The 26,537-nt window shown below is 41.5% G+C and overlaps 1 protein-coding gene across 1 annotated transcript; it reads left to right on the forward strand.

Moving 5' to 3' along the window:
* The first annotated feature begins 3,395 nt into the window (after positions 1-3,395).
* Positions 3,396-26,004, forward strand: LOC117817917 (NLR family CARD domain-containing protein 3-like). Its single transcript, XM_034690725.1, has 10 exons — positions 3,396-3,445; positions 4,619-4,749; positions 5,232-5,351; positions 7,156-7,259; positions 7,613-9,395; positions 10,877-11,050; positions 13,116-13,289; positions 17,037-17,210; positions 18,649-18,822; positions 24,243-26,004. Exons 2-10 carry the CDS (start codon positions 4,619-4,621, stop codon positions 24,250-24,252), a joined length of 2,844 nt encoding a protein of 947 aa, XP_034546616.1. The 5' UTR covers positions 3,396-3,445; the 3' UTR covers positions 24,253-26,004.
* Positions 26,005-26,537: the final 533 nt, after the last annotated feature.

Genomic DNA, 26,537 nt, shown 5'->3' on the forward strand with positions numbered 1-26,537 from the left:
CTCCCTCTCAACTCTCAACTCTCAACTCAACTTTATTTATAAAGCACCTTTCATACAGAAAAACATGCAGCCCAAAGAGCTTCACAGAGTAACAGACAGTCAGAAAACAACAGCAATAGAAAAATTATAAAAGGCATGATTAAAAACAAGAAATACTTAAAAAATAAAATCAACACAGAAAAAATTTATAAAATAAGTAAGAGTGGAAAGAAAAGTTAAAAATAATGTAGAGTTAACAAGATCAGATAAACACAAGAAATAAATAAGATAAATAAATACATGTTAAAGAAAATGGTTAAATAATAATGATTAAAATAATAAAAACAATAATAATAATGATTAAAATAATAAAAACAATAATAATAATGATTAAAATAATAAAAACAATAATAATAATGATTAAAATAATTTAAAAAAATAATAATAATGATTAAAATAATTTAAAAAAATAATAATAATGATTAAAATAATAAAAACAATAATAATAATGATTAAAATAATAAAAATAATAATAATGATTAAAATAATTAAAAAAAATAATAATAATGATTAAAATAATAAAAATAAAAATAATGATTAAAATAATAAAAACAATAATAATAATGATTAAAATAATAAAAAAAAAAAATAATGATTAAAATAATAAAAACAATAATAATAATGCAGTCCAGGGCTAAAATAAATTACTCCAAATTAAAAGCTAGATTAAAAGGTAAATCTTAAGTTTACTTTTAAAAACTTTTTAAAAAACCTCTCCCCCACAAGAACAGACATGAGGTCTGTTTAAAAGGCTCAGGGGCTTCACCTTTGATTTCATGCAACAGGAATTTAATTCAGAAAGAAAGAAAGAAAAGAGATCTGTTTAGCTTTTATACTTTAATTTACAAACATTTATCAAATGTATATTTATCATCTAAATTTAATTTAAAAAAGAAAGAAAGACAGGAGTTATCTTTCTATTATTCTTCTATTTACAAATATTTATTAAATATATTTCTAAACAATTTAATTTATAAAATAAATGTTCTTTTTTGATAAATGTATTTATCAAAATTAACTTTAAAATAGAAAGATGTTTATTTTAAATTTTATAATTTTATTAACAAATATTTATTACATTTGCAATCAAAACTTATTTTAAAAAAGAAAGGATGAAACTAGTTCTTTTTCTTTTCTACATGTTTTATCTCAACACCTGAATGGAAGGGAAGGTGAGATCCTGATCCCCCTAAATACTGAGCAGCGTCTGACAGCAGCGCCGCGAGGGGGAAATGTCCAAAACATCAGCTTACACATGATGTTTGATTATTCTGTGACCCTGCACACGTCAGGGCGATCGCTCCCCTTCAGGAGAACAACAGAACGAGTCTTCATCACCGAGTAAACGTGTGATATAATAATATTATCTGACATCTAGGAGGGCTCTCTGTGGAGCGCTGTATACTGCCCCCTGGTGGGCTGGATATAAAGAGGCAGGCCCACTAAAGCTTCATGATGCTAACAGAACTATGGAACAACTTGTTGGTGTAGAAGTCTTTTATGACAGAGGTATGAAGTTTGTCTGATGGTTGTTTTTATCTCGTTTATTTCTGTACATTTTTATAAATACATTTAACAATTGTAAATAGAAGAATACAAAAAGAACAAAGCTCACTTCTTTCTTTAATTTTAAAATTAAATTTAGATTACATTTAGATTATAAATAACAAAAGAAAATAACATATTTTTTTAAATAAAGTTTAATAAAAAAATTAACCAATTGTAAATATGAGTATGAACAAAGAACAGAACTTACTTCTTTATTTTATTATTTAATTTTGATAAGAATATATTTAATAAATGTTTGTAAATAAAAATATAGAAAAATAACTCTTCTTAAAAAAAAATTAAATTAAGATTAGAAATATATTTATTAAATTTTTGGCAATAATTTCCAAAAGAAAATAACATTTTTTATTTAAATAAAGTTTTAATAAATGCATTTAACATTTGTCAATAGAAGTATAAAAAAAGGACAGAACTTCTTTATTGTTTTCATTTAATTCAGATTATAAATATATTTAATAAATATTTGTAAATAGAAGAATAATAGAAAAATAACTCACTTCTTTCTTTATCTTTTAAATTGAATTTAGATTATAAATTTATGTAATAAATATTTGTTTATAAAACTATAAAAGTAAAAAAATCACATCTTTCTATTTTAAATTAAATTTTGATAAATACATTAAACAAAGAAGTATAACAAAAATAATAGAACTTAATTATTTATTTTATAAATTAAATTCAGATTATAAATATATTTGATTAATATTTGTAAATAACACGTCTTTCTTTGTTGAATTAAGTTTTGAATACAAATATATTTATTAAATGTAAATAAATTACAAAAGAAAAATAGAAATAAATTGTTGATAAATAAATACAAATAGATACAAATATATTAAACAAATAGAAAATAACACTTCTTTCCTCATCTAAATACATATTTGTTAATAAAGTTTTAACGATAAAGAACAAGTTTCATTTTTAAATTACATTTTGATAAATAGTAGAACAATTATAAATAGAAGTATTAAACAGAACAGAACTTTGTTCTTATTGATTAATTAAATTTGATAACATATATATGTAAAACATTATTGCTAAAGTATAAAAGAAAAATAACTCACTTCTGTCTTTATTTTTAAATTGCATTTTGATTGTAAATATATGTAATAAATATTTGTTGATTAAATTATGAAAGTAAAAAAATCCCATCTTTCTATTTTAAAATTAATTTTGATAAATACATTAATCAGAAAAGAACAGAACTAAATTATTTATTTTATAAATTAAATTGATTATAAATATATTTAAATAATATTTGTAAATAAAGGTAAACAAAAGAAAAATAACTTCTGTCTTTATTTTTAAATTAGATTTAGGATATAAATATATTTGAGTAATATATTTAAATAGAAAAATAAAAGAACAATAACACTTCTTTCTTTTTAAATTAAGATTTGATGACAAATATATTCAATAAATAATTATTAATAAGAGTATTAATGAAAAATAACTCATCTTTCTTTATTGAATTAAATGTTGAGAAATAAATGTATCGATTGTAAATAGAAGTATTAAAAAAGAACAGAACTTACTTCTTTATTTTTTTAATTTAATTATAATTAAAATATATTTTTAAATATTTGTAAATAAATATAAAGAAAGATAACTCCCTTCTGTCTTTATTTTTAAAATTAAATTTAGATTATAAATATATTTAATAAATGTTTGTAAATAAAAGTCTAAAGGAAGAACACTTCTGTCTTTCTGTCTTTCTTTGAACTGTGAGCTGCAGCCCAGAGAGGGAGGAGTCCTGAAAACGAAAGTAAAAAGGTTTAGTTCCTTCAGTCTCCATTTTGAGTCGACGGAGCAGAGAGAGAGAGAAACCCCGAACAGGGTGAGTGTTGATCCAACATGTTTCTGATTCTACTGTCAAAGTGTCTGAGTCACTTTCTACCTGTGGACCTGTTAGACTGGACTCTGAGGACTCATGGATCTGTGGACTCTGAGGACTCATGGAGTCATGAGGTCTGTGATCCGGACTCAGAGTCCTGAGGCCTGTGATCCGGACTCAGAGTCCTGAGGCCTGTGATCCGGACTCAGGGTCCTGAGGACTGTGATCCGGTGTTATGGTCCCTGGTTTCTACCCTAATATGAAAATACAATAATGACAGAGAAAGTAAGAGTTCTCTATATTTTAAGATCGTTGAAGTTTCTCAGAAGGTTGAGTTTAATTCTGATCAAATTGCATTGAGACGCTTTGATATTTTAGTGATGTTGATATTTTATTTTGAAAGGTCTGGGAGAGGTGACAAAGATCTTTCAGTGGATTCTTGTTCCTCGTGTCCCTGGCTGTCACCCTGAGGAGTTTCAGCAGATTTGACTGTATAGTTTTTGAGGAAATTAAAGTGAAATTCTCAAAAACGACTCAGTAATCTCTGTTGTAGGAGCTGTTGCAGACACAAATCCAGAGTCTGTGACTGACAGACTGAATCAGATATAACTAGTGTATTTATTGAAATAATAATAATAATACAAGCAGCAGGACTGCAGGCGCCAGGCCCTGTGCATGAGCTTCTTCCTGTGAGTAGAAGGACTTGGTATCAGGCAGAGATGAAGTCATGGAGTCTGAATCATGTGCATCTCTTCACTTCTTGGTAGACCTCCTCTGGTTTCATCACAAACAGGGCTGGACTGGATCTCTGGTCCACCTGGTGTTCTGCAGGTGGGCCCACACTCTTTGGGGCCGGTCTTAGAAAATAAAGATGATGATGAACCCACAAAGCCGGCGCAGTGACCCATGGGTTCCCTTTTTCTGAAAGAGCTTGTAATGACGTGGGTTTGCCTGATCCCGTCTCCTGCTGCCCAGGTCCTGATAGAGTCTGGATCACATCAAAGGTTCTCTAAAGATCCCTGCTGGATTCAAATGGAAGATGCATTCAGGGCTTCAGGTGTTTCAGGTGCAGGTCTTCATGAGTCCAGTCCAGCTTCTGATACTGTGTGTGTGTGTGTGTGTGTGTGTGTGTGTGTGTGTATGTGTGTGTGTGTGTGTGTGTGTGTGTGTCACTAGATGAGTGTTTTTGGGGAGGAACAGGAGGACTGTGCAGAGTCTGAAGTCTCTGGCCGTCTGTCTCTGAGGAGTGACCGGTCCAAAGATCATCCTCCAGACTTCAGTGCTGAACCTGGACCCTCAGACTCAAAGTAAGATAACTGGTACTAACTGAGTCGTCTGTATAAACTCTGTTTGTGTGGAGACGTCCCCTGAGCGTGTTTGAATCCAGAGGTTTTTATTCTTCTTCAGGCAGCATCACTGGCAGGATGTTCTTATTGAATGATTTCATCTTTTTATTCTTTATATTTCTGATCTTTGAATTGTTTTCTCTTCCTTTCTGTGACTTCTTGTTGCTGTTCGCTCCCAGCTGTTTTTCTCTCTCTTCAAATGTAGTCCTTGTCTTCCTCTCCTTTCTCTTTATTGTCTTTTAGTTTCTTTCCTGTTTGTAAAGCACTTTGTAACTCTGTTTAGTAAAGTGCTGTATAAATAAAGATTATTATGATGATGATGATAATCTAAGTGGACTAACACTGACTTGAGTTCTCCTTTTTAGAAACAGCAGCAGTCAAACTGCAGAATGTATTCATGTGAGAAGAAGAAGAAGAAGAACATGTTGTGTTGTGTGTTGCAGAGCTGATTTCATCAGACAGAGAGCAGAGTCTGAAGTCTCTGGACGTCTGTCTCTGAGGAGTGACCGGTCCAAAAATTATCCTCTAAACTTCAGTGCTGAACCTGGACCCTCAGACTCAAAGTAAGACCCTGTTTGTACTCTAAACTGACCTGACAGAGTTTCTAGTCTTTACTCTTCTTGTACAGATCAGGGCTCAGAACAAGTCCAGCTCAGACTGTCCCTCAGTGAGACCTTCAGGTGGTTTCAGGCCGTTTATTTATTGTGTAGGAGCTGCAGGAATGGATGCTTTTATTGTGAAGGAGCTGCTGGAATGGAGGCTTTTATTGTGAAGGAGCTGCAGGAATGGAGGCTTTTATTGTGAAGCAGCTGCAGGAATGGAGGCTTTTATTGTGAAGGAGCTGCAGGAATGGAGGCTTTTATTGTGAAGGAGCTGCAGCAGGAATGGCTGCTTTTATTGTGAAGCAGCTGCAGGAATAGATGCTTTTATTGTGAAGGAGCTGCAGGAATGGCTGCTTTTATTGTGAAGCAGCTGCAGGAAAGGAGGCTTTTATTATGAAGGAGCTGCAGGAATGAATGCTTTTATTGTGAAGGAGCTGCAGGAATGGAGGCTTTTATTGTGAAGCAGCTGCAGGAATGGAGGCTTTTATTGTGAAGGAGCTGCAGGAATGGAGGCTTTTATTGTGAAGGAGTTGCAGGAATGGAGGCTTTTATTGTGAAGGAGCTGCAGGAATGGAGGCTTTTATTGTGAAGGAGATGCAGGAATGGATGCTTTTATTGTGAAGGAGCTGCAGGAATGGAGGCTTTTATTGTGAAGCAGCTGCAGGAATGGAGGCTTTTATTGTGAAGGAGCTGCAGGAATGGAGGCTTTTATTGTGAAGGAGTTGCAGGAATAGAGGCTTTTATTGTGAAGGAGCTGCAGGAAAGGAGGCTTTTATTGTGAAGGAGCTGCAGGACTGGAGGCTTTTATTGTGAAGGAGTTGCAGGAATAGAGGCTTTTATTGTGAAGGAGCTGCAGGAATGGAGGCTTTTATTGTGAAGGAGCTGCAGGAATGGAGGCTTTTATTGTGAAGGAGCTGCAGGAATGGAGGCATTTATTGTGAAGGAACTGCAGGAATGGAGGCTTTTATTGTGAAGGAGCTGCAGGAAAGGAGGCTTTCATTGTGAAGGAACTGCAGGAATGGAGGCTTTTATTGTGAAGGAGCAGCAGGAATGGAGGCTTTTATTGTGAAGGAGCAGCAGGAATGAAGGCTTTAATTGTGAAGGAGCAGCAGGAATCGAGGCTTTTATTGTGAAGGAGCAGCAGGAATGAAGGCTTTAATTGTGAAGGAGCAGCAGGAATGGAGGCTTTTATTGTGAAGGAGCTGCAGGAATGGATGCTTTTATTGTGAAGGAGCTGCAGGAAAGGAGGCTTTTATTGTGAAGGAGCTGCAGGAAAGGAGGCTTTTATTGTGAAACAGCTTCAGGAATGGAGGCTTATATTGTGAAGGAGCAGCAGGAATGGAGGCTTTTATTGTGAAGGAGCTGCAGGAATGGATGCTTTTATTGTGAAGGAGCTGCAGGAAAGGAGGCTTTAATTGTGAAGGAGCTGCAGGAAAGGAGGCTTTTATTGTGAAACAGCTGCAGGAATGGAGGCTTTTATTGTGAAGGAGCAGCAGGAAGAGTTTGTGTTAATAACAAACTACAGACAGATCTCTGAATGGTGAACACAGCAGCCTCATAGGAGAGCAGTTTGTAGTTTTTGTGAGAGCAGGAGAGTTCAGATGAAATGAGTCTTTCTCTTTTTACAGACTGAAGGCTGAACTCCAGCAGAAAAGTGTGACTGATCTCTGTGAGCGTCTGAGCTCTCACACAGTGTCGCTCACATGTTGATATCTCACAACAAAATTCATCAAATCATGTCAGTGATGAAGAAATGTGTTCACAGGAAGAGGAGTCCGGTCTCTGTGGAGGAGCAGCCGGTCTCTGTGGAGGAGCAGCGGTCCTGCGGTGCTGGACCTCAGACAGCCCGTCAGAGCAGGACTTTACAAAGTAAGAGCATACAACAGTGTGCTGATGTCATCATGTCTGAAAACACTGCTTGTTGTTTCCACACAGAGACAGTTGTTGTGTCACACAGCTCCGACATCTCCGATCTTTCTAAGATCTTTAGAAACATCATGACATTTGAAGTGATTGGCTCTGCTCCAGCATACACCTCTGCTCTGTGTGTCTCATCCTGTGTTTACCTTTGAGAAGAACATTTGAACTACGTCAAAGTAATGTCTGGCCTCAAAGACTCTTTAACCTTGAATTCTTTTCAGGTTCTTTGAGTCAACGTTTGTTTACAACCAAAAGAATCACAAGATGTTCAGCTGCTGTCTGTTTCTCTGTTCTGTTGAAAGGTGGTCTGCAGAGGGTTTTAGATCAACACAAGACCAGTCTGAGGACCAGATGTGAGCGTGTGACTGAAGGAAGTGAGGAAACAGGAAGTAGAACCCTCCTCAACAGGATCTACACTGAGCTCTACATCACAGAGGGACATAGTGAAGAGGTGAACACCCAACATGAGGTGAGACAGCTGGAGACCGCCTCCAAGAAGAAGATCCTCCAGGACACTCCCATCAAGTGCCAGGACATCTTCAGAGCCTTACCTGGTCCACAGAAACCCATCAGAGTGGTTCTGACAGTCGGCGTCGCTGGTGTTGGAAAAACCTTCTCAGTGCAGAAGTTCACTCTGGACTGGGCAGAGGGCTTGGAGAACCAGGACCTCAGTCTGGTGGTTCTGCTTTCATTCAGGGAGCTGAACCTGATCAGGGGACGGTACAGTCTCCTCCAGCTGCTCCATGAGTTCCATCCAACATTACAGGAGGTCCCAGCAGAGACGCTGGCTGTCTGTAAACTGGTGTTCATCTTTGACGGTCTGGACGAAAGCAGACTGTCTCTGGATTTCAACAACACTCAGGTTGTGTCTGACGTCACACAGAGCTCATCCATAAACCTGCTGTTAACAAACCTCATCCAGGGGAATCTGCTCCCCTCAGCTCTGGTCTGGATCACTTCTCGACCCGCAGCAGCCAATCAGATCCCTCCTTCACGCGTTGACAGGGTCACAGAAGTCCGAGGCTTCACTGACGCCCAGAAGGAGGACTACTTCAGGAGGAGGATCAGTGATGAAGATCTGTCCAACAGAATCCTCTCGCACATCAAGACCTCCAGGAGCCTCCACATCATGTGTCAGATCCCGGCCTTCTGCTGGATCACTGCTACAGTTCTGGAGCACATGATGAGCACAGAGCAGAGAGGAGAGCTGCCCAAGACCCTGACTGACATGTACTCACACTTCCTGCTGGTCCAGACCAAGAGGAAGAGGAAGAAGTACGCTGAGGGTCCTGAGACCAGTCCTCAGGAGCTGATGGAGGCTGACGGGGAAGTTCTCCTGAAGCTGGGCCGGCTGGCGTTTGAACATCTGGAGGAAGGAAACATCATGTTCTACCAAGAAGACCTGGAGCGATGTGGTCTGGATGTCACAGAGGCCTCGGTGTACTCAGGACTCTGTACAGAGATCTTCAAAAGAGAGTGTGTGATCTTCAAGAAAACAGCCTACTGCTTTGTTCATCTGAGCGTTCAGGAGTTTCTGGCTGCAGTCTACATGTTCCACTGTTCCACAACCAGGAACACAAAGGTACTGGAGGCTTTTCTGGGGAAACAACAAGTTTCAACTCTTGAAGACCTCCTGAAAGGAGCTATGATGAAAGCTCTGAGAAGTAGAAACGGTCACCTGGACCTGTTTGTCCGCTTCCTTCATGGACTCTCTCTGGAGTCAAACCGGAGACTCTTAGGAGGTCTGCTGGGTCACACAGACAACAGTCCAGAGATGATCCAAAGAGTCATCAACAACCTGAAGGATATGAACAGTTATGAGAACTCTCCTGACAGAAGCATCAACATCTTCCACTGTCTGACGGAGATGAACGACCTCTCAGTCCATCAGGAGATCCAAAAGTTCCTGAAGTCAGAGAACAGATCACAGAAGGAGAGACTCTCTGAGATCCAGTGCTCTGCTCTGGCCTACATGCTGCAGATGTCAGAGGAGGTTCTGGATGAGTTAGATCTAAAGAAGTACAACACATCATTGGAGGGACGACGGAGACTGATTCCAGCTGTGAGGAACTGCAGGAAGGCTCGGTAAGTCCATCAGGGATTAACATCATCAATCAGGAAAGACTGACAGTTCACTTCTTTAGATACCAACACAAGTGTGCTCCTCTTTAGACCTCCACCTGGTCATGGTCTAAAGTACCTGAGCTGTGTGATGTCTCAGGGGTTCTTCAGCTGTCTGTGAAAAGTGTTGGTTTGTTCAGCTCGGTGTAAAGTGGATTCAAAAAGGTCTTTTCAGGTGGTTTGTTGTGTTTGTGCCGTTTGTCATGAAATGTTTCCCTCTCTCTTTACTGCTGAGGTGAGGAGGCATGCAAACAGATGGAGAGGTGGAGTCCCAGCAGCATGAAACCACAGACTGAAAGCAGTGTTCCACATCATCAGTGAGGGCAGTAGAATGACGGGCTTAGGTTCTGTGAGGTGTTTTCAGACCACCTCTTCAGATAAGTGCTCTTGTCAAAGTTGAAGGAGCGAGCTGTTTGATTTCCTGAAGCCTCAGACACTTTGATGCTGCTCATGCTTTCATTTTGGAGAAGGGTTGAAGGGAACTTTAAAGTGTAGACAGAGGATGCTCGGGGTCACCCTCCTCTTTCTAACATCTTCTTCAGTGCTCTACATGTTTCACTGCCATGTTCAGCTCCAGGATCCATGTTAACAAAGCACTTTGTGAAATGTGCTTTTTCAAGCTTCTGTAAAGATCCAGGATCAGTATTCTGAGTTCAAAGTTCTGTTTCAAGTCTCTGAGAAACACACAGACAGCTGTTTCTCTCTTGTTGGTGTAGAGAAGAGTCGGAGCAGGAAACACACGTCCTCCAACAAAGTTTCACATCTGATGAATATCTGAGAACAGTCCTGAAAATTCAGACTTTCTAAGAGACCTTAAACACCCCTGTGTTTTGATGTGAACACTGAGACTGTGAGGACGTCTTGATGATGACATTATGGTGAAAATAATGACCCCCTCTCAGTTTGTTAACTATGTGAGCTCTGAATGAGTTCTTCAGACGTTCACAATCAACTGAAGATAGAAACTTCATGCTCTCAGCTAACGAGCACGTTCAATTCAAGACTTGTGATTTCAATCTCTACGTCTCATTTAGTCCAGTGTTTTAGTGCTGTCCTGCAGCAGGCGCTCCATTTTCCCACTCATACACATGAACCTGAAAGCAGCAGCAGAGACAGGTCCCCTGTGTGGACTGTCTCTGTTCACTAAGTTCTAAAAACGGGTTCTGGTCCCGTCCTTATGGGGCTACATTTGGAAGACAGACGTGGGATCAGATCACATTCACAGACGTTCTGAGAGTTTAACTCTGTTTCTCCTCCTTCATCTGAAAATGAAGCAAATGAAAGATGAACGAGTCCAGGTCAAAGATCAGAGAGATGAACCCTGACCCTGTGAAACCATCAGGTTTACATTTTAACAGGATGTGTCAAACTGTTCAGTCCTTCAATCTATGAAGTCAACTCAGAGTGTCTTCATAACAACTTGTGTTTTCTTTGGATCATCACAGATTTCAAACCTGCAGCCTGTCAGAGACTCACTGTGAAGTTGTGGCCTCTGCTCTGAAGTCCAACCCCTCCCATCTGAGACACCTGGACCTGAGCTACAACAACCTGAAGGATTCAGGAGTGAAGCATCTGTCAGCTGGACTGGAGAGTCCGCACTGCAGACTGGAGACTCTAATGTGAGTTTACTGATTGATTGATTGATTGATTGATTGATTGATTGATTGATTGATTGATTGATTGATTGATTGATTGATTGATTGATTGATATCAGTGACTCAGGTTTCAAAGTTTTAGTTTGTTACTCTTCAGGACTCGACTGATACCTTATCTGAGGATGTTTCTGAGCCTCTGATAGACGAACTAAAAGAAGAGAGAATGAAATGTTTGACAGTTTGTTCACCTCTCACATTGAGCTCCGTTAGACGGGGAAGATGATCTGAGTACGGACGAGGATGTGGTGTGTGAGGGTGTGTGAGGGTGTGTGAGGGTGTGTGAGGATGTGTGAGGGTGTGTGAGGGTGTGTGAGGGTGTGTGAAGGTGTGTGAGGGTGTGTGAGGGTGTGTTCTGTGAGGGTGCGTGAGGATGTGGTGTGTGAGGGTCTGTGAGAATGTGTGAGGGTGTGTGAGGGTGTGTGAGGGTGTGTTCTGTGAGGGTGTGTGAGGATGTGGTGTGTGAGGGTCTGTGAGGATGTGTGAGGGTGTGTGAGGGTGTGTGAGGATGTTTGAGGGTGTGTGAGGGTGTGTGAGGGTGTTTGAGGGTGTGTGAAGGTGTGTGAGGGTGTGTGAGGGTGTGTGAGGGTGTGTGAAGGTGTGTGAGGGTGTGAGAGGGTGTGTTCTGTGAGGGTGTGTGAGGATGTGGTGTGTGAGGGTCTGTGAGGATGTGTGAGGGTGTGTGAGAGTGTGTGAGGATGTTTGAGGGTGTGTGAGGGTGTGTGAGGGTGTTTGAGGGTGTGTGAAGGTGTGTGAGGGTGTGTGAGGGTGTGTGAGGGTGTTTGAGGGTGTGTGAAGGTGTGTGAGTGTGTGTGAGGGTGTGTGAGGGTGTGTGAGGATGTGATGTGTGAGGGTGTGTGAGGGTGTGCGGATGTGGTGTGTGAGGATGTGTGAGGGTGTTTGAGGGTGTGAGGGTGTGTGAGGATCTGTGAGGATGTGGTGTGTGAGGGTGTGTGAGGATCTGTAAGGATGTGTGAGGGTGTGAGGATGTGAGGGTGTGTGAGGGTGTGAGGATGTGAGGGTGTGTGAGGGTGTGAGGGTGTGTGAGGATCTGTGAGGGTCTGGTGTGTGAGGGTGTGTGAGGGTGTGTGAGGATGTGTGAGGGTGCGTGAGGGTGTGTGAGGGTGTGTGAGTGTGTTTGAGGGTGCGTGAGGGTGCGTGAGGGTGTGTGAGGGTGCGTGAGGGTGCGTGAGGGTGTGTGAGGGTGTGTGAGGATGTGTGAGGGTGTGTGAGGGTGTCTGAGGGTGTGTGAGGGTATGTGTGGGTGTGTGAGGGTGCGTGAGGGTGTGTGAGGGTGCGTGAGGGTGTGTGAGGGTGTGTGAGGATGTGTGAGGGTGTGTGAGGGTGTCTGAGGGTGTGTGAGGGTGTGTGTTGGTGTGTGAGGATGTGTGAGGGTGTGTGAGGGTGTCTGAGGGTGCGTGAGTGTGTGTGAGGGTGTGTGAGGGTGTGTGAGGGTGTGTGAGGGTGTGAGGGTATGTGAGGGTGTGTGAGGGTGTGTGAGGCAGCCTAACACCGAGCCAAACATCACAACAGAGCAGGACTCAAGGTCTGTTTGAAGATCTCCAAAGGACTCTGTCATCACTACCAAACTCTCAGTCACTGTTTGTGATTTATAACATGAACAGACCAAACGTCTCTCTCCTCCAACAATCATCACTCTGTTAGAAGGAATGAACAGTTTGTGCTGCAGCTAAGAAACAGGAGTTCAGATCATCAGATCAAAGATCAATGACGCTTTATAAACACCATGAAGATGAAACTGCACATCAGATCTGTTTGAACACGTCAGAAGGTGCAGCAGTCTTTGAAACAATAAGGAGAACACCTGACCATAGAAAGAGATGATTCTAAAGAATCAAGTTTCAGATCTCTAAAGTTCTACATCAACATTTCAATCATCAGCACCAGATTGGAAACGTGCTTCTTAGAAATGGACACAACTCACTGAAAGTGAGCGTAGTAATGTTTAAAACATGAACACATGATCTAATACAACATGCATTTTAATCTTCATCATTCATTCTTTATTCAGATTGTGGTGCTGCAGATTGTCAGAGATCAGCTGTGCTTCTCTGGCCTCTGCTCTGAAGTCCAACCCCTCCCATCTGAGAGAGCTGGACCTGAGTAACAACAAGCTGCAGGATTCAGTAGTGAAGACGCTGGGTGGTTTTCTGGAGAGTCCTCACTGCAGACTGGAGACTCTGAGGTCAGACACCATCTTTTACCTCTGTTGTAATTGTTGAAATGATAATATTTATATTTTTGTATTTCAAATCGAGAATTTGTTGAAGTTTGGTATTTAAGTTGCATTTGTGTTTTATTTCACATGCATTATAAGTAGGGATGCTCCGATCAGATTTTATGCTGCCGATTCTGATACTGATCAGCCATGAGTGCCGATCACCGATACCAACCACATGGATTTTCTGTACATTTTTCAATTTAGTTATGGTGAGTGCTACATCATCTGGGATAAAAGGAAAATAAAATCACCTTAATTTAGAAAAAAAGGTCTTTTTACAAACTTCTTCAAGAGAAAAAATACAAAAAAAAAACCTTGCAGGCACAATGCAGCAACTATTCAGTCAAAAGGACAACTGAGAGACACTTAAATGTACCTGCTATCAGTAACCTTTAACAGATTGGAAACATTAAGGCTCTCAACAGGCTAAATACTGCAGAAAGTCAAATAAATAAAATACAATATATCACAAGTTTGTCTTTCTGAATATGCCATGTTTGAAACTCGTGAAACTTACAGAGGATGGGATTCCTTCTTTAGGGAGACGTTCGATGTGAGAGTACACAGTCTGGTGGAGCTCTGGCAGCGCTGTGTCTCGGTGGCACGTAGCGGGGCTCCAAGTGAGAGCAGTCGGCGGACCCCGGTGTCTTCCATCTCTGAGAAAGGCTCATCTAACCCGATTCAATGATTTTTGAGGTTATTTGCTCACAGCCTTCTGACTGTCACGCTCATACAGGCGAGTGTTGCCACTGTGGGCTGTGTTAGCTGCCGTCTGACTGATGCTGCTCCGGCTGTCTTCTCTTCATTCACTGCAGTGAGTCTCAAAACCTCACCATACTCCGCCAAGTGTTTGCTCTTTAAATGTCTTATTAAATTGGATGTTGAAGCTTTTTTAACGTGCTTCCCCTGCAAGGTATTTTTTCGTTGCATGTGTTGCAGGATGCAAACTTTACACTTTCACAGACGGTGTAAAAGTTCCACACGGCAGACATGTTGGTTGTGGTTTGCCCCTGCGCAGTTTGAAGGAAAGGGGGAGGGGGCACACTACACACAGGTCCTCTTCAGGTTGCAGGCTGCCAAGTATGAGCCACAGGTGATGGTTTTTTGTGATCGGCAATGAAAGGCATTGATCGGCAAACGCCGATCACGTACTTTTTCACAGAAATCGGCCGAAAATGATCGGTGGCCAATCGATCGGAGCATCCCTAATTATAAGTCGTTTTGTTTTGAATCAATGGGGCTTTTATTTTGAAATCCCATGTCAGTGAAGCGGTTCTCACCTGCCTCCTTCACAGCACAGGAGCAGGGAGGAAGACACAAGCTTCAAGCATGGAGTTGTGTTTGTGGACAAGTTTTGAACATTGTTAGCTCCTTTATGTAGCATGCAGCTAACGAGTTTTCAGGCTGGATTTGTGGGAAAAGCTGCAAATAAAGCAGCAGAAAGAAAGTCCCTTCTGTGTGTCAGTGCTTGGAGGGAACAACATCAGTGCTGAGATGAATCTGATGTGAAAGCTTTGTGGACTCTAAACTGCAGACATAAGGCTGATATTCTACGTATCCACTCTGAGAGTCTTTGTGCTAAAGTCTATTTTCTTCCTCTCTGGTTGAGTCCAGTGACTGGCAGAGAAATGTTGAGTTCCACATTTAACCCTTTGATATGAGAGGAAAGTCCTGCCCTGTTTCATTGACTCTGAGCCTCTTAAACAGCTGACTCATATTTTATTCCATCTCCAACATATTGATGAAACGCTTTGATTGCTCCTGACTGAAGAGTTCAACTGAAAGTGTTTAAAGTTGATGGCTCCACTTTTTATGCAGAAATAGATGTTTCCTTTGTTATTCTTCTATAAACGCATCAATATAGATGAGTCTGTTTTACTTGAAGCTCTTTGTGAAAGTATGAAATGATGTTCTGCTGGCTTTAATAGTTTGTCTGAACAACATGAGTCTGTATAGATGGAGCCACAGGTGGTTCTTGAAATGAGGAGAAATGATCACAGAGTGATGGGCTGATGTTTCCTCTCTGACATGTGGAGTCAGATGAGACGAGAGCTGCCAGTTTCCACATTAAAGATCTATCAGTGAAAGGTTCCTCCTGATAGAAGAGCTCTAATGAGGATTTAAAGGAACAATAAAGAAGGAACACCGGTTCAAATATCAGCTCCTGAACATCACAGCTGCTGCTGTGAGAGTTTGAAATCCTTCTGGTGTTTTGAATCAGACCATACAGATGTTTGATGTTACCTTTTAAATGTCCTCATCATACAGACCATAAAGCAGCAGACTTTAACTTGAAGCTCAGGTTTGATGTTGACTCTTCAACACGTGCAGAGATGAAGAGCTGACACTTTGTGAAGTTCACATATTTGAACGTGCATCCTGCTGAGTTCAGGTGTTTGGAGTTTCCATTTTCTAAACGTCTACATTCTTAACCTTCTTCAGCTCTGAACAGATTTTAAACATGAAATAATGTCAAACAGGTTCATTGTGTTCTAAAGGTTTATCATTTATTCTTTATTCAGATTGTGGGGCTGCAGTTTGTCAGAGATCAGCTGTGCTTCTCTGGCCTCTGCTCTGAAGTCCAACCCCTCCCATCTGAGAGAGCTGGACCTGAGAGACAACGATCTGCAGGATTCAGGAGTGAAGACGCTGTGTGGTTTTCTGGAGAGTCCTCACTGCAGACTGGAGACTCTGAGGTCAGACACCATCTTTTACCTCTGTTGTAATTGTTGAAATGATAATATTTATATTTTTGTATTGCAAATCGAGAATTTGTTGAAGTTTGGTAGTTAAGTTGCATTTGTGTTTTATTTCACATGCATTATAAGTCGTTTTGTTTTGAATCAATGGGGCTTTTATTTTGAAATCCCATGTCAGTGAAGCGGTTCTCACCTGCCTCCTTCACAACACAGGAGCAGGGAGGAAGACACGAGCTTCAAGCATGGAGTTGTGTTTGTGGACAAGTTTTGAACATTGTTAGCTCCTTTATGTAGCATGCAGCTAACAAGTTTTCAGGCTGGATTTGTGGGAAAAGCTGCAAATAAAGCAGCAGAAAGAAAGTCTGTTAAAAAGGCTGCCTGTTGCTTTAAGACAGTGGAGAGGGATTAGCCAATCGGTGGCCAGGAGCTGCCCAGACACAGCTCTCACACCAGCTGGCCTGCTGCATGGAGTACAGAGAATTTATACATTAGTTCCCAGTTGTTTGCAGAGTGTTGCTGCTTGTTAGTGTTAACTCCATCTCAGGTGATTTGTGCGTCCATTGAACCGTCAGTCGTCTTATTGTTCTGTTTCTTTACTAAGTTCAAAGTTAGCCTGCTAATTAGCCTCAGAGGACGCAGTTTTGTGTTTGTTCATTCCTGTTTGACGCTTGTAGCGTTCTATTTGAGGGCAAAGTGGGATTGAGCACAGACAGTAAAAACCACAGCTAGGCCTGGTTATTGGACTTACCATGAAGCAGCATTCTTTAACTTGAAGTCAGTAAATCTTTATTGAAGTAGCAGCATATTGTCTTCATTATTAATGAGAGCTCTTTTTCACTTTGTGAAGTTCACATATTTGAACGTGCATCCTGCTGAGTTCAGGTGTTTGGAGTTTCCATTTTCTAAACGTCTACATTCTTAACCTTCTTCAGCTCTGAACAGATTTTAAACATGAAATAATGTCAAACAGGTTCATTGTGTTCTAAAGGTTTATCATTTATTCTTTATTCAGATTGCTGGGCTGCAGTTTGTCAGAGATCAGCTGTGCTTCTCTGGCCTCTGCTCTGAAGTCCAACCCCTCCCATCTGAGAAAGCTGGACCTGAACTACAACAAGCTGCAGGATTCAGGAGTGAAGACGCTGTGTGGTTTTCTGGAGAGTCCTCACTGCAGACTGGAGACTCTGAGGTCAGACTCCATCTTTTACCTCTGTTGTAATTGTTGAAATGATAATATTTATATTTTTGTATTTCAAATCGAGAATTTGTTGAAGTTTGGTATTTAAGTTGCATTTGTGTTTTATTTCACATGCATTATAAGTCGTTTTGTTTTGAATCAATGGGGCTTTTATTTTGAAATCCCATGTCAGTGAAGCGGTTCTCACCTGCCTCCTTCACAACACAGGAGCAGGGAGGAAGACACAAGCTTCAAGCATGGAGTTGTGTTTGTGGACAAGTTTTGAACATTGTTAGCTCCTTTATGTAGCATGCATCTAACGAGTTTTCAGGCTGGATTTGTGGGAAAAGCTGCAAATAAAGCAGCAGAAAGAAAGTCCCTTCTGTGTGTCAGTGCTTGGAGGGAACAACATCAGTGCTGAGATGAATCTGATGTGAAAGCTTTGTGGACTCTAAACTGCAGACATAAGGCTGATATTCTACGTATCCACTCTGAGAGTCTTTGTGCTAAAGTCTATTTTCTTCCTCTCTGGTTGAGTCCAGTGACTGGCAGAGAAATGTTGAGTTCCACATTTAACCCTTTGATATGAGAGGAAAGTCCTGCCCTGTTTCATTGACTCTGAGCCTCTTAAACAGCTGACTCATATTTTATTCCATCTCCAACATATTGATGAAACGCTTTGATTGCTCCTGACTGAAGAGTTCAACTGAAAGTGTTTAAAGTTGATGGCTCCACTTTTTATGCAGAAATAGATGTTTCCTTTGTTATTCTTCTATAAACGCATCAATATAGATGAGTCTGTTTTACTTGAAGCTCTTTGTGAAAGTATGAAATGATGTTCTGCTGGCTTTAATAGTTTGTCTGAACAACATGAGTCTGTATAGATGGAGCCACTGGTGGTTCTTGAAATGAGGAGAAATGATCACAGAGTGATGGGCTGATGTTTCCTCTCTGACATGTGGAGTCAGATGAGACGAGAGCTGCCAGTTTCCACATTAAAGATCTATCAGTGAAAGGTTCCTCCTGATAGAAGAGCTCTAATGAGGATTTAAAGGAACAATAAAGAAGGAACACAGGTTCAAATATCAGCTCCTGAACATCACAGCTGCTGCTGTGAGAGTTTGAAATCCTTCTGGTGTTTTGAATCAGACCATACAGATGTTTGATGTTACCTTTTAAATGTCCTCATCATACAGACCATAAAGCAGCAGACTTTAACTTGAAGCTCAGGTTTGATGTTGACTCTTCAACACGTGCAGAGATGAAGAGCTGACACTTTGTGAAGTTCACATATTTGAACGTGCATCCTGCTGAGTTCAGGTGTTTGGAGTTTCCATTTTCTAAACGTCTACATTCTTAACCTTCTTCAGCTCTGAACAGATTTTAAACATGAAATAATGTCAAACAGGTTCATTGTGTTCTAAAGGTTTATCATTTATTCTTTATTCAGATTGCTGGGCTGCAGTTTGTCAGAGATCAGCTGTGCTTCTCTGGCCTCTGCTCTGAAGTCCAACCCCTCCCATCTGAGAGAGCTGGACCTGAGAGACAACAAGCTGCAGGATTCAGGAGTGAAGACGCTGTGTGGTTTTCTGGAGAGTCCTCACTGCAGACTGGAGACTCTGAGGTCAGACACCATCTTTTACCTCTGTTGTAATTGTTGAAATGATAATATTTATATTTTTGTATTTCAAATCGAGAATTTGTTGAAGTTTGGTATTTAAGTTGCATTTGTGTTTTATTTCACATGCATTATAAGTCGTTTTGTTTTGAATCAATGGGGCTTTTATTTTGAAATCCCATGTCAGTGAAGCGGTTCTCACCTGCCTCCTTCACAGCACAGGAGCAGGGAGGAAGACACAAGCTTCAAGCATGGAGTTGTGTTTGTGGACAAGTTTTGAACATTGTTAGCTCCTTTATGTAGCATGCAGCTAACGAGTTTTCAGGCTGGATTTGTGGGAAAAGCTGCAAATAAAGCAGCAGAAAGAAAGTCTGTTAAAAAGGCTGCCTGTTGCTTTAAGACAGTGGAGAGGGATTAGCCAATCGGTGGCCAGGAGCTGCCCAGACACAGCTCTCACACCAGCTGGCCTGCTGCATGGAGTACAGAGAATTTATACATTAGTTCCCAGTTGTTTGCAGAGTGTTGCTGCTTGTTAGTGTTAACTCCATCTCAGGTGATTTGTGCGTCCATTGAACCGTCAGTCGTCTTATTGTTCTGTTTCTTTACTAAGTTCAAAGTTAGCCTGCTAATTAGCCTCAGAGGACGCAGTTTTGTGTTTGTTCATTCCTGTTTGACGCTTGTAGCGTTCTATTTGAGGGCAAAGTGGGATTGAGCACAGACAGTAACCTTTCACTCTTAAGTGATAATAATAATAATAATAATAATAATAATAATAATAATAATAATAATAATAATAATACATTTTATTTATAGGCTCCTTTCTGGACGCTTAAGGTCACCTTCCAACATACCAACAGAAAAACAATGCAATATGAATAAAGTGAAAGGGAAGACATTCCAGTCCCATTGAGATGAATTAAAGCGAGTAGGCTTGGTGGAAAAGGAGAGTTTTTAGGCAGGATTTGAAGGTGGTGGGAGAGGTGGAATCTTGCACGTCCTGGGGGAAAGAGTTCCAGAGGCGGGGGCCGAGCGGCTGAAGGCTCTCGACCCCATGGTGGTCAAGGGAGCAAGTGGGAGGGTGAGTTGGGTGGAAGAGGAGGACCTGAGACTACAGGTATTTTGGTATGGAGAAGCTCAGTGAGGTACTGAGGAGCTCGGTTGTTGATGGAAACAGAATCTTAAAAATGATGGGTAGCCAGTGAGTAAGGGATTGTTTTTCATTATTATCTTAAAGAAACAATACGTAACTTTGAAGTGTGTACTGTTTGTTTTTTTCCAGAAACCACACACACACACACACACACACACACACACACACACATATAAACTCATCTGTAAAGTAGATTGTCATGTCTGAAGTGGATCACATGAAGTAATTAAAGGACACGTTAACCACAGCTAGGCCTGGTTATTGGACTTACCATGAAGCAGCATTCTTTAACTTGAAGTCAGTAAATCTTTATTGAAGTAGCAGCATATTGTCTTCATTATTAATGAGAGCTCTTTTTCACTTTGTGAAGTTCACATATTTGAACGTGCATCCTGCTGAGTTCAGGTGTTTGGAGTTTCCATTTTCTAAACGTCTACATTCTTAACCTTCTTCAGCTCTGAACAGATTTTAAACATGAAATAATGTCAAACAGGTTCATTGTGTTCTAAAGGTTTATCATTTATTCTTTATTCAGATTGAGGAGCTGCAGTTTGTCATACATCAGCTGTGCTTCTCTGGCCTCTGCTCTGAAGTCCAACCCCTCCCATCTGAGAGAGCTGGACCTGACCTACAACGAGCTGCAGGATTCAGGAGTGAAGACGCTGTGTGGTTTTCTGGAGAGTCCTCACTGCAGACTGGAGACTCTGGGGTCAGACACCATCTTTTACCTCTGTTGTAATTGTTGAAATGATAATATTTATATTTTTGTATTTCAAATCGAGAATTTGTTGAAGTTTGGTATTTAAGTTGCATTTGTGTTTTATTTCACATGCATTATAAGTCGTTTTGTTTTGAATCAATGGGGCTTTTATTTTGAAATCCCATGTCAGTGAAGCGGTTCTCACCTGCCTCCTTCACAGCACAGGAGCAGGGAGGAAGACACAAGCTTCAAGCATGGAGTTGTGTTTGTGGACAAGTTTTGAACATTGTTAGCTCCTTTATGTAGCATGCAGCTAACAAGTTTTCAGGCTGGATTTGTGGGAAAAGCTGCAAATAAAGCAGCAGAAAGAAAGTCTGTTAAAAAGGCTGCCTGTTGCTTTAAGACAGTGGAGAGGGATTAGCCAATCGGTGGCCAGGAGCTGCCCAGACACAGCTCTCACACCAGCTGGCCTGCTGCATGGAGTACAGAGAATTTATACATTAGTTCCCAGTTGTTTGCAGAGTGTTGCTGCTTGTTAGTGTTAACTCCATCTCAGGTGATTTGTGCGTCCATTGAACCGTCAGTCGTCTTATTGTTCTGTTTCTTTACTAAGTTCAAAGTTAGCCTGCTAATTAGCCTCAGAGGACGCAGTTTTGTGTTTGTTCATTCCTGTTTGACGCTTGTAGCGTTCTATTTGAGGGCAAAGTGTGATTGAGCACAGAGAGTAAAAACCACAGCTAGGCCTGGTTATTGGACTTACCATGAAGCAGCATTCTTTAACTTGAAGTCAGTAAATCTTTATTGAAGTAGCAGCATATTGTCTTCATTATTAATGAGAGCTCTTTTTCACTTTGTGAAGTTCACATATTTGAACGTGCATCCTGCTGAGTTCAGGTGTTTGGAGTTTCCATTTTCTAAACGTCTACATTCTTAACCTTCTTCAGCTCTGAACAGATTTTAAACATGAAATAATGTCAAACAGGTTCATTGTGTTCTAAAGGTTTATCATTTATTCTTTATTCAGATTGTGGGACTGCAGTTTGTCAGAGATCAGCTGTGCTTCTCTGGCCTCTGCTCTGAAGTCCAACCCCTCCCATCTGAGAGAGCTGGACCTGCGCTTCAACAACCTGCAGGATTCAGGAGTGAAGACGCTTTCTGATCTTGTGGAGAGTCCTCACTGCAGACTGGAGACTCTGAGGTCAGTACATCGTTCCACTCAGTCCATGTTGGTTTTATCTGGATTTTAATAAACACAGTTGGTATCACCGCAGAGATCCAGTATGGTCTGCTGATCCTCCGACCCTCCCAGTGTCTGCTTTCCTCAGTGAGGCCGTGAGAGGAGAACAGTGACAGGCTTCAGGATGAAAACCCAGAGAGAGGACAGACAACCAATCAGATCAGCCAGAAGTTTGTTGTGTTTGTTTTCATGTGAAGACAGCTGTTGTTGTGTTCATGTGTGCAGGAAGTGAAACTGGATCACAGCTGACAGCAGTCCACCATGTTCAGAGACTGCTCCTCCTCCAACACTCAGACTGTTTGGACCTTTGGTTCAGAGGTAGAGAGGAAGGGTTCCAACCTTTAAAGACCCCTGTACTGAGTCCCTGGTGGAGGATCAGAGCTGGTCCAGCTTCAGATGGACCCTCACAGTCTCAGTCCATTCACTGTGCCATGGTGGTTTGGTGGATCAGCAGTTATCAGAGACTAGACGTGGTGCTGATCATGACAGAGAGGCTCAGGCGTCACTCTGTGTGTGTCAGTGCAAACACTCCGGGCACTACTCCAAGTAAGGACTGGGTGTAGACGGATCTCCTCACTGCAAACAGAGAGGGTTTCAAAGATGGCCGACCAGACCGGCAGCAGACTCGGGCAGCTCCATGGGGAGCAGGTCTCATCCTGGGACCATGTGCCAGTCTGCTCCTGCTGAGGTGGAGTCTGTGTGTTCCTGTCAGTGTAATAAAGAGTGTTTAATGCAGCTGATGGAGAGGGGAGTCTTCATCAGGGACTCTGGGACTCTGTGTTCCTGAAGGTGTGAAGAGCACAAACAGCTTCTGGACCTGAAGAGAATCCTAGACGTGTGAACGTGGAGTCCTGCTGGGTGGTTTTTCAATAGGGATGAAATGATTGATGGAGATCATTCACACACCTGAAGCCCTTCCTGAAGCTCAGCTGGAGGGCTCAGAGAGGTGGTGGGACCAGGACCCTTCCTGCCTTTGTATTCTTAAAGTGGGCCCTGAACTGAGAGCAGGTCTTCAGTGAGTTCATCACAGCAGGTCCGGTCTGTTCTGCTGAGAGGCCGTGCTGCACACAGCATAGGTGTTAAAGATAGCAGGTGAACCATGTGCTCTGTGTTCAGGTCTCTGCTGAAGACCAGAAACCACAGCTGGTGTTTGTATGAACATGTGGTCTCACTGATCCTGAGGATCCCTGTTCAGCTCTGTCCTCCAGGCCGAGGCCCACAGTGAACAGGACTCCCCGTCTGTGGGTCAAAGTCCTCATGGTTCCTGGTGGACAGTGTGGTGGCTCGTGATCCGGCTGATCCGGTTCTTCATGTCACATTATATGTTCCTCTCATCGTACGCAGTGAGACTGACCTTTAGTCCAGCACCGGTTAGCTTCATGGATCCTTCCACATGAGAGGACAAGAACTAGCTCCTGTTGTGGACTCAAGTCTGAGACCTGTTTACGTTTTGATGCGTTCTTCTCAGACCATGATGATTATTTCAGCTCCTACTCAGACCCTCAGACCCTTAGGGGCCTCCAGCTCTGGCTTCCAGAGTCCATCAGCTCATCCTGATAGAGGTCTGCGGCTTCTGGCCTCCAGAGTCCATCAGCTCATCCTGATGGAGGTCTGGGGGGTCAGGCCTCCAGACTCCATCAGCTCATCCTGATGGAGGTCTGGGGCGTCAGGCCTCCAGAGTCCATCAGCTCATCCTGATGGAGGTCTGGGGGGTCAAGCCTCCAGAGTCCATCAGCTCATCCTGATGGAGGTCTGGGGCGTCATGCCTCCAGAGTCCATCAGCTCATCCTGATGGAGGTCTGGGGCATCAGGCCTCCAGAGTTCATCAGCTCATCCTGATGGAGGTCTGGGGCGTCAGGCCTCCAGAGTCCATCAGCTCATCCTGATGGAGGTCTGGGGCATCAGGCCTCCAGAGTCCATCAGCTCATCCTGATGGAGGTCTGGGGCATCAGGCCTCCAGAGTTCATCAGCTCATCCTGATGGAGGTCTGGGGGGTCAGGCCTCCAGAGTCCATCAGCTCATCCTGATGGAGGTCTGGGGCGTCAGGCCTCCAGAGTCCATCAGCTCATCCTGATGGAGGTCTGGGGGGTCAGGCCTCCAGAGTCTCTGAGAAACTAGAATCCATGGTCACTGTGAGCAGTGAACGTCTCTCTGCTCTTGTGATGTGTTCAGGGTCTCTCAGCAGCTCTCTTCCTCGGTGCACTTGGTCCTGTTTGTGGGTTAGGGTCTGGTTGGAACAGGATCGTGGTCTCTGCTGCATCACTGCCTGACAGCTGATGAAGGGACTCTCTGTAAACACTGATTTATGACTTCTGTTGTCCGTCTTCTTCTCTCATCAGGTGGAGGTAAAGATCTCTGAAAGGTGGATGTGTTGACGGAGGATCAGCTGAGTCCTGATGATCCAGGAGGACCGAGGAGAGAGGACGGAGGAGACGAATCGGACGAGCGATGAGAGAGGAAACAGGAGCCTTCACAGACACGCCCCCTTATGGAATCTCAGTCCCTGATTGGACGCTGCAGAGTTCTCTATCTGCTCAGATTCACTGTATAAAGTAATAGTGTCATAATCTCTAATATCAGAGATAGAAGGTAAATATTCATGCTCAGTTCTTTCTCCTGTTGATGTTCCTGTTGGTTCTCTTGGTTCTCTTCATGAATTAAAGTCTGACAGTAAAGTTATTATAATTCATAATAAATAATTAGTCATCTTAATTCAAAACAAATAAATAAATAAAAACACAACAAAGAAATGATATTTCATTTCATAGATCCTGTTTGTGTCTGAATCAGTTTCTTAAAAACGAATGATGAAAACAGAATGTGACATCCAGACGGGTGTCTTATTTGGCCACAGTTTTGGAAAAGTCAAATCACTGCTGAGAACTTTATAATCACATATTTTAGAGATCCATGTTTCAATATTATCCCAAGGTGTCCTAATTTTGGCACAATACCAAAAGGTGAGGGAGTCGCTGTGGGAGTTGCATTTTAAACCTCTCTCTGAGCAGCTGGGGTCAGATTTATGGATTTTCTCTCTACTATAGTACATTCTTGTCATTAGCTTATACTGGATTAGGTGCAGATTTTCATCAGTGCTTATGTTATATGTTAGTTTTAAACAATCCTTCCATTTAGTTTTTGCATCTACAATATGAAGATCCTCATTCCATTTATTCTATATCTTTTGTAAGAGTTCTTCGTTGCTTTCGACCCTGATAAGAATATTATACACAGCACCTACTAGTCTTTTCTTTGGATTCTTCTTATTTAGAATTTACATAATTCTAAGCCTCTCAAAATTCTTTGTTCATAAAAACAGGACGATGAAATCTCCCCCCAAATTTGTTGTTTTTCTAAATGAATTCAAAATGTTCCTAAAATCATTGAAAGTAATGAAAGGACCAAGAGCACTAAAGATATACCATTCCATAAAAGAACTCCTCACTGAGTTGTAATAATTATTCCCTTTCCTTACTTAACTTATGTTATTATTCATTTTCTACATATATATATAATTTTCTCATTTACCTTAAATTACCAACTGAAGCTGTGTTGTTTCTGTATCTTTAATGATTGTTTATGTATGATGCTCCATCTGAATGTTCTTTTATTTTTTTATTTAAACAATCAGACATGAACAGGAACAATGACAAACTCAGACCACACATACTGAACTTACATTATCAAGAGATTACACCTCCTTTGAAACTGAAAACATATTACTGTGGTGTATATCACATTTTCACACCAGCCATATAACAGATATACATATAAGATAAGATATTCTTTATTTGTCTCCCATTGGGGGAAATTCTTTTGTTACAGCAGCTTACAACACGGGACAGAGAATACAACAATGAACTAACATAGTTAAAAAATATAATAACAATAATAATAGCAATGACAAGGGTAACATATAATAAAATAAAGTAGGGTCAGAAGGAATATTAAAAGCATTCTGATTAAATACAAGGGGTTTAGAGGAGGTTAAATTCTGCTATCAATGTGTACAGTTTGTTTCAGATATTTTTGTAACAAGGAGTGCTCCATCTGAATGTACCCATTGTTTGTTATTTACATTTACAATAAAGTTTGGAAAAAAAAAAAAAGTCTCCCTCACTTCCTGTTTCCCACAATGCACTGCACTTTTGTTTTGAGGGGGGAACTCTGTTTTTATGTGCTGTGAAAGTTATTATTATTATAGCAGACAGTACCTGCTGCCTCCTACATTCATATGGAGTTTGTAGCAGGCCGTTTGGAAACAGACAAAGTTTCCATTAACCTCCTCTCAGTCCTGACGTCACAGCATGGAGGTAAAGGTAGAAACTCCTCCATCAGACAGACTGAGCAGAGAGGTGGCTCCACCGTGTGGCGCTGCGTGGTACTGCAGTTATATCCTCCTGACTTTGAGCCTTCACACTGAGAGAATGCTGGAAGCTCACGGTTAGAGAGATTGTACACACATGCAGTGTGTAGCCTCCAGTCTCTGAACATTACACCAGAAACAGAAGACATTTAAACATGTCGGAGAGACAACAAATAAGGGCCCACCGCTAAAACCCAGCTCCACGCCTGGATCTGCTTCGCTGACTGCAGCTCTGCTGAGGTGCATGAGGCGCACACCTGACCCACAC

This window comes from Notolabrus celidotus, chromosome 8 (assembly GCF_009762535.1).
Source record: "Notolabrus celidotus isolate fNotCel1 chromosome 8, fNotCel1.pri, whole genome shotgun sequence".
Lineage (NCBI taxonomy): Eukaryota > Metazoa > Chordata > Actinopteri > Labriformes > Labridae > Notolabrus > Notolabrus celidotus.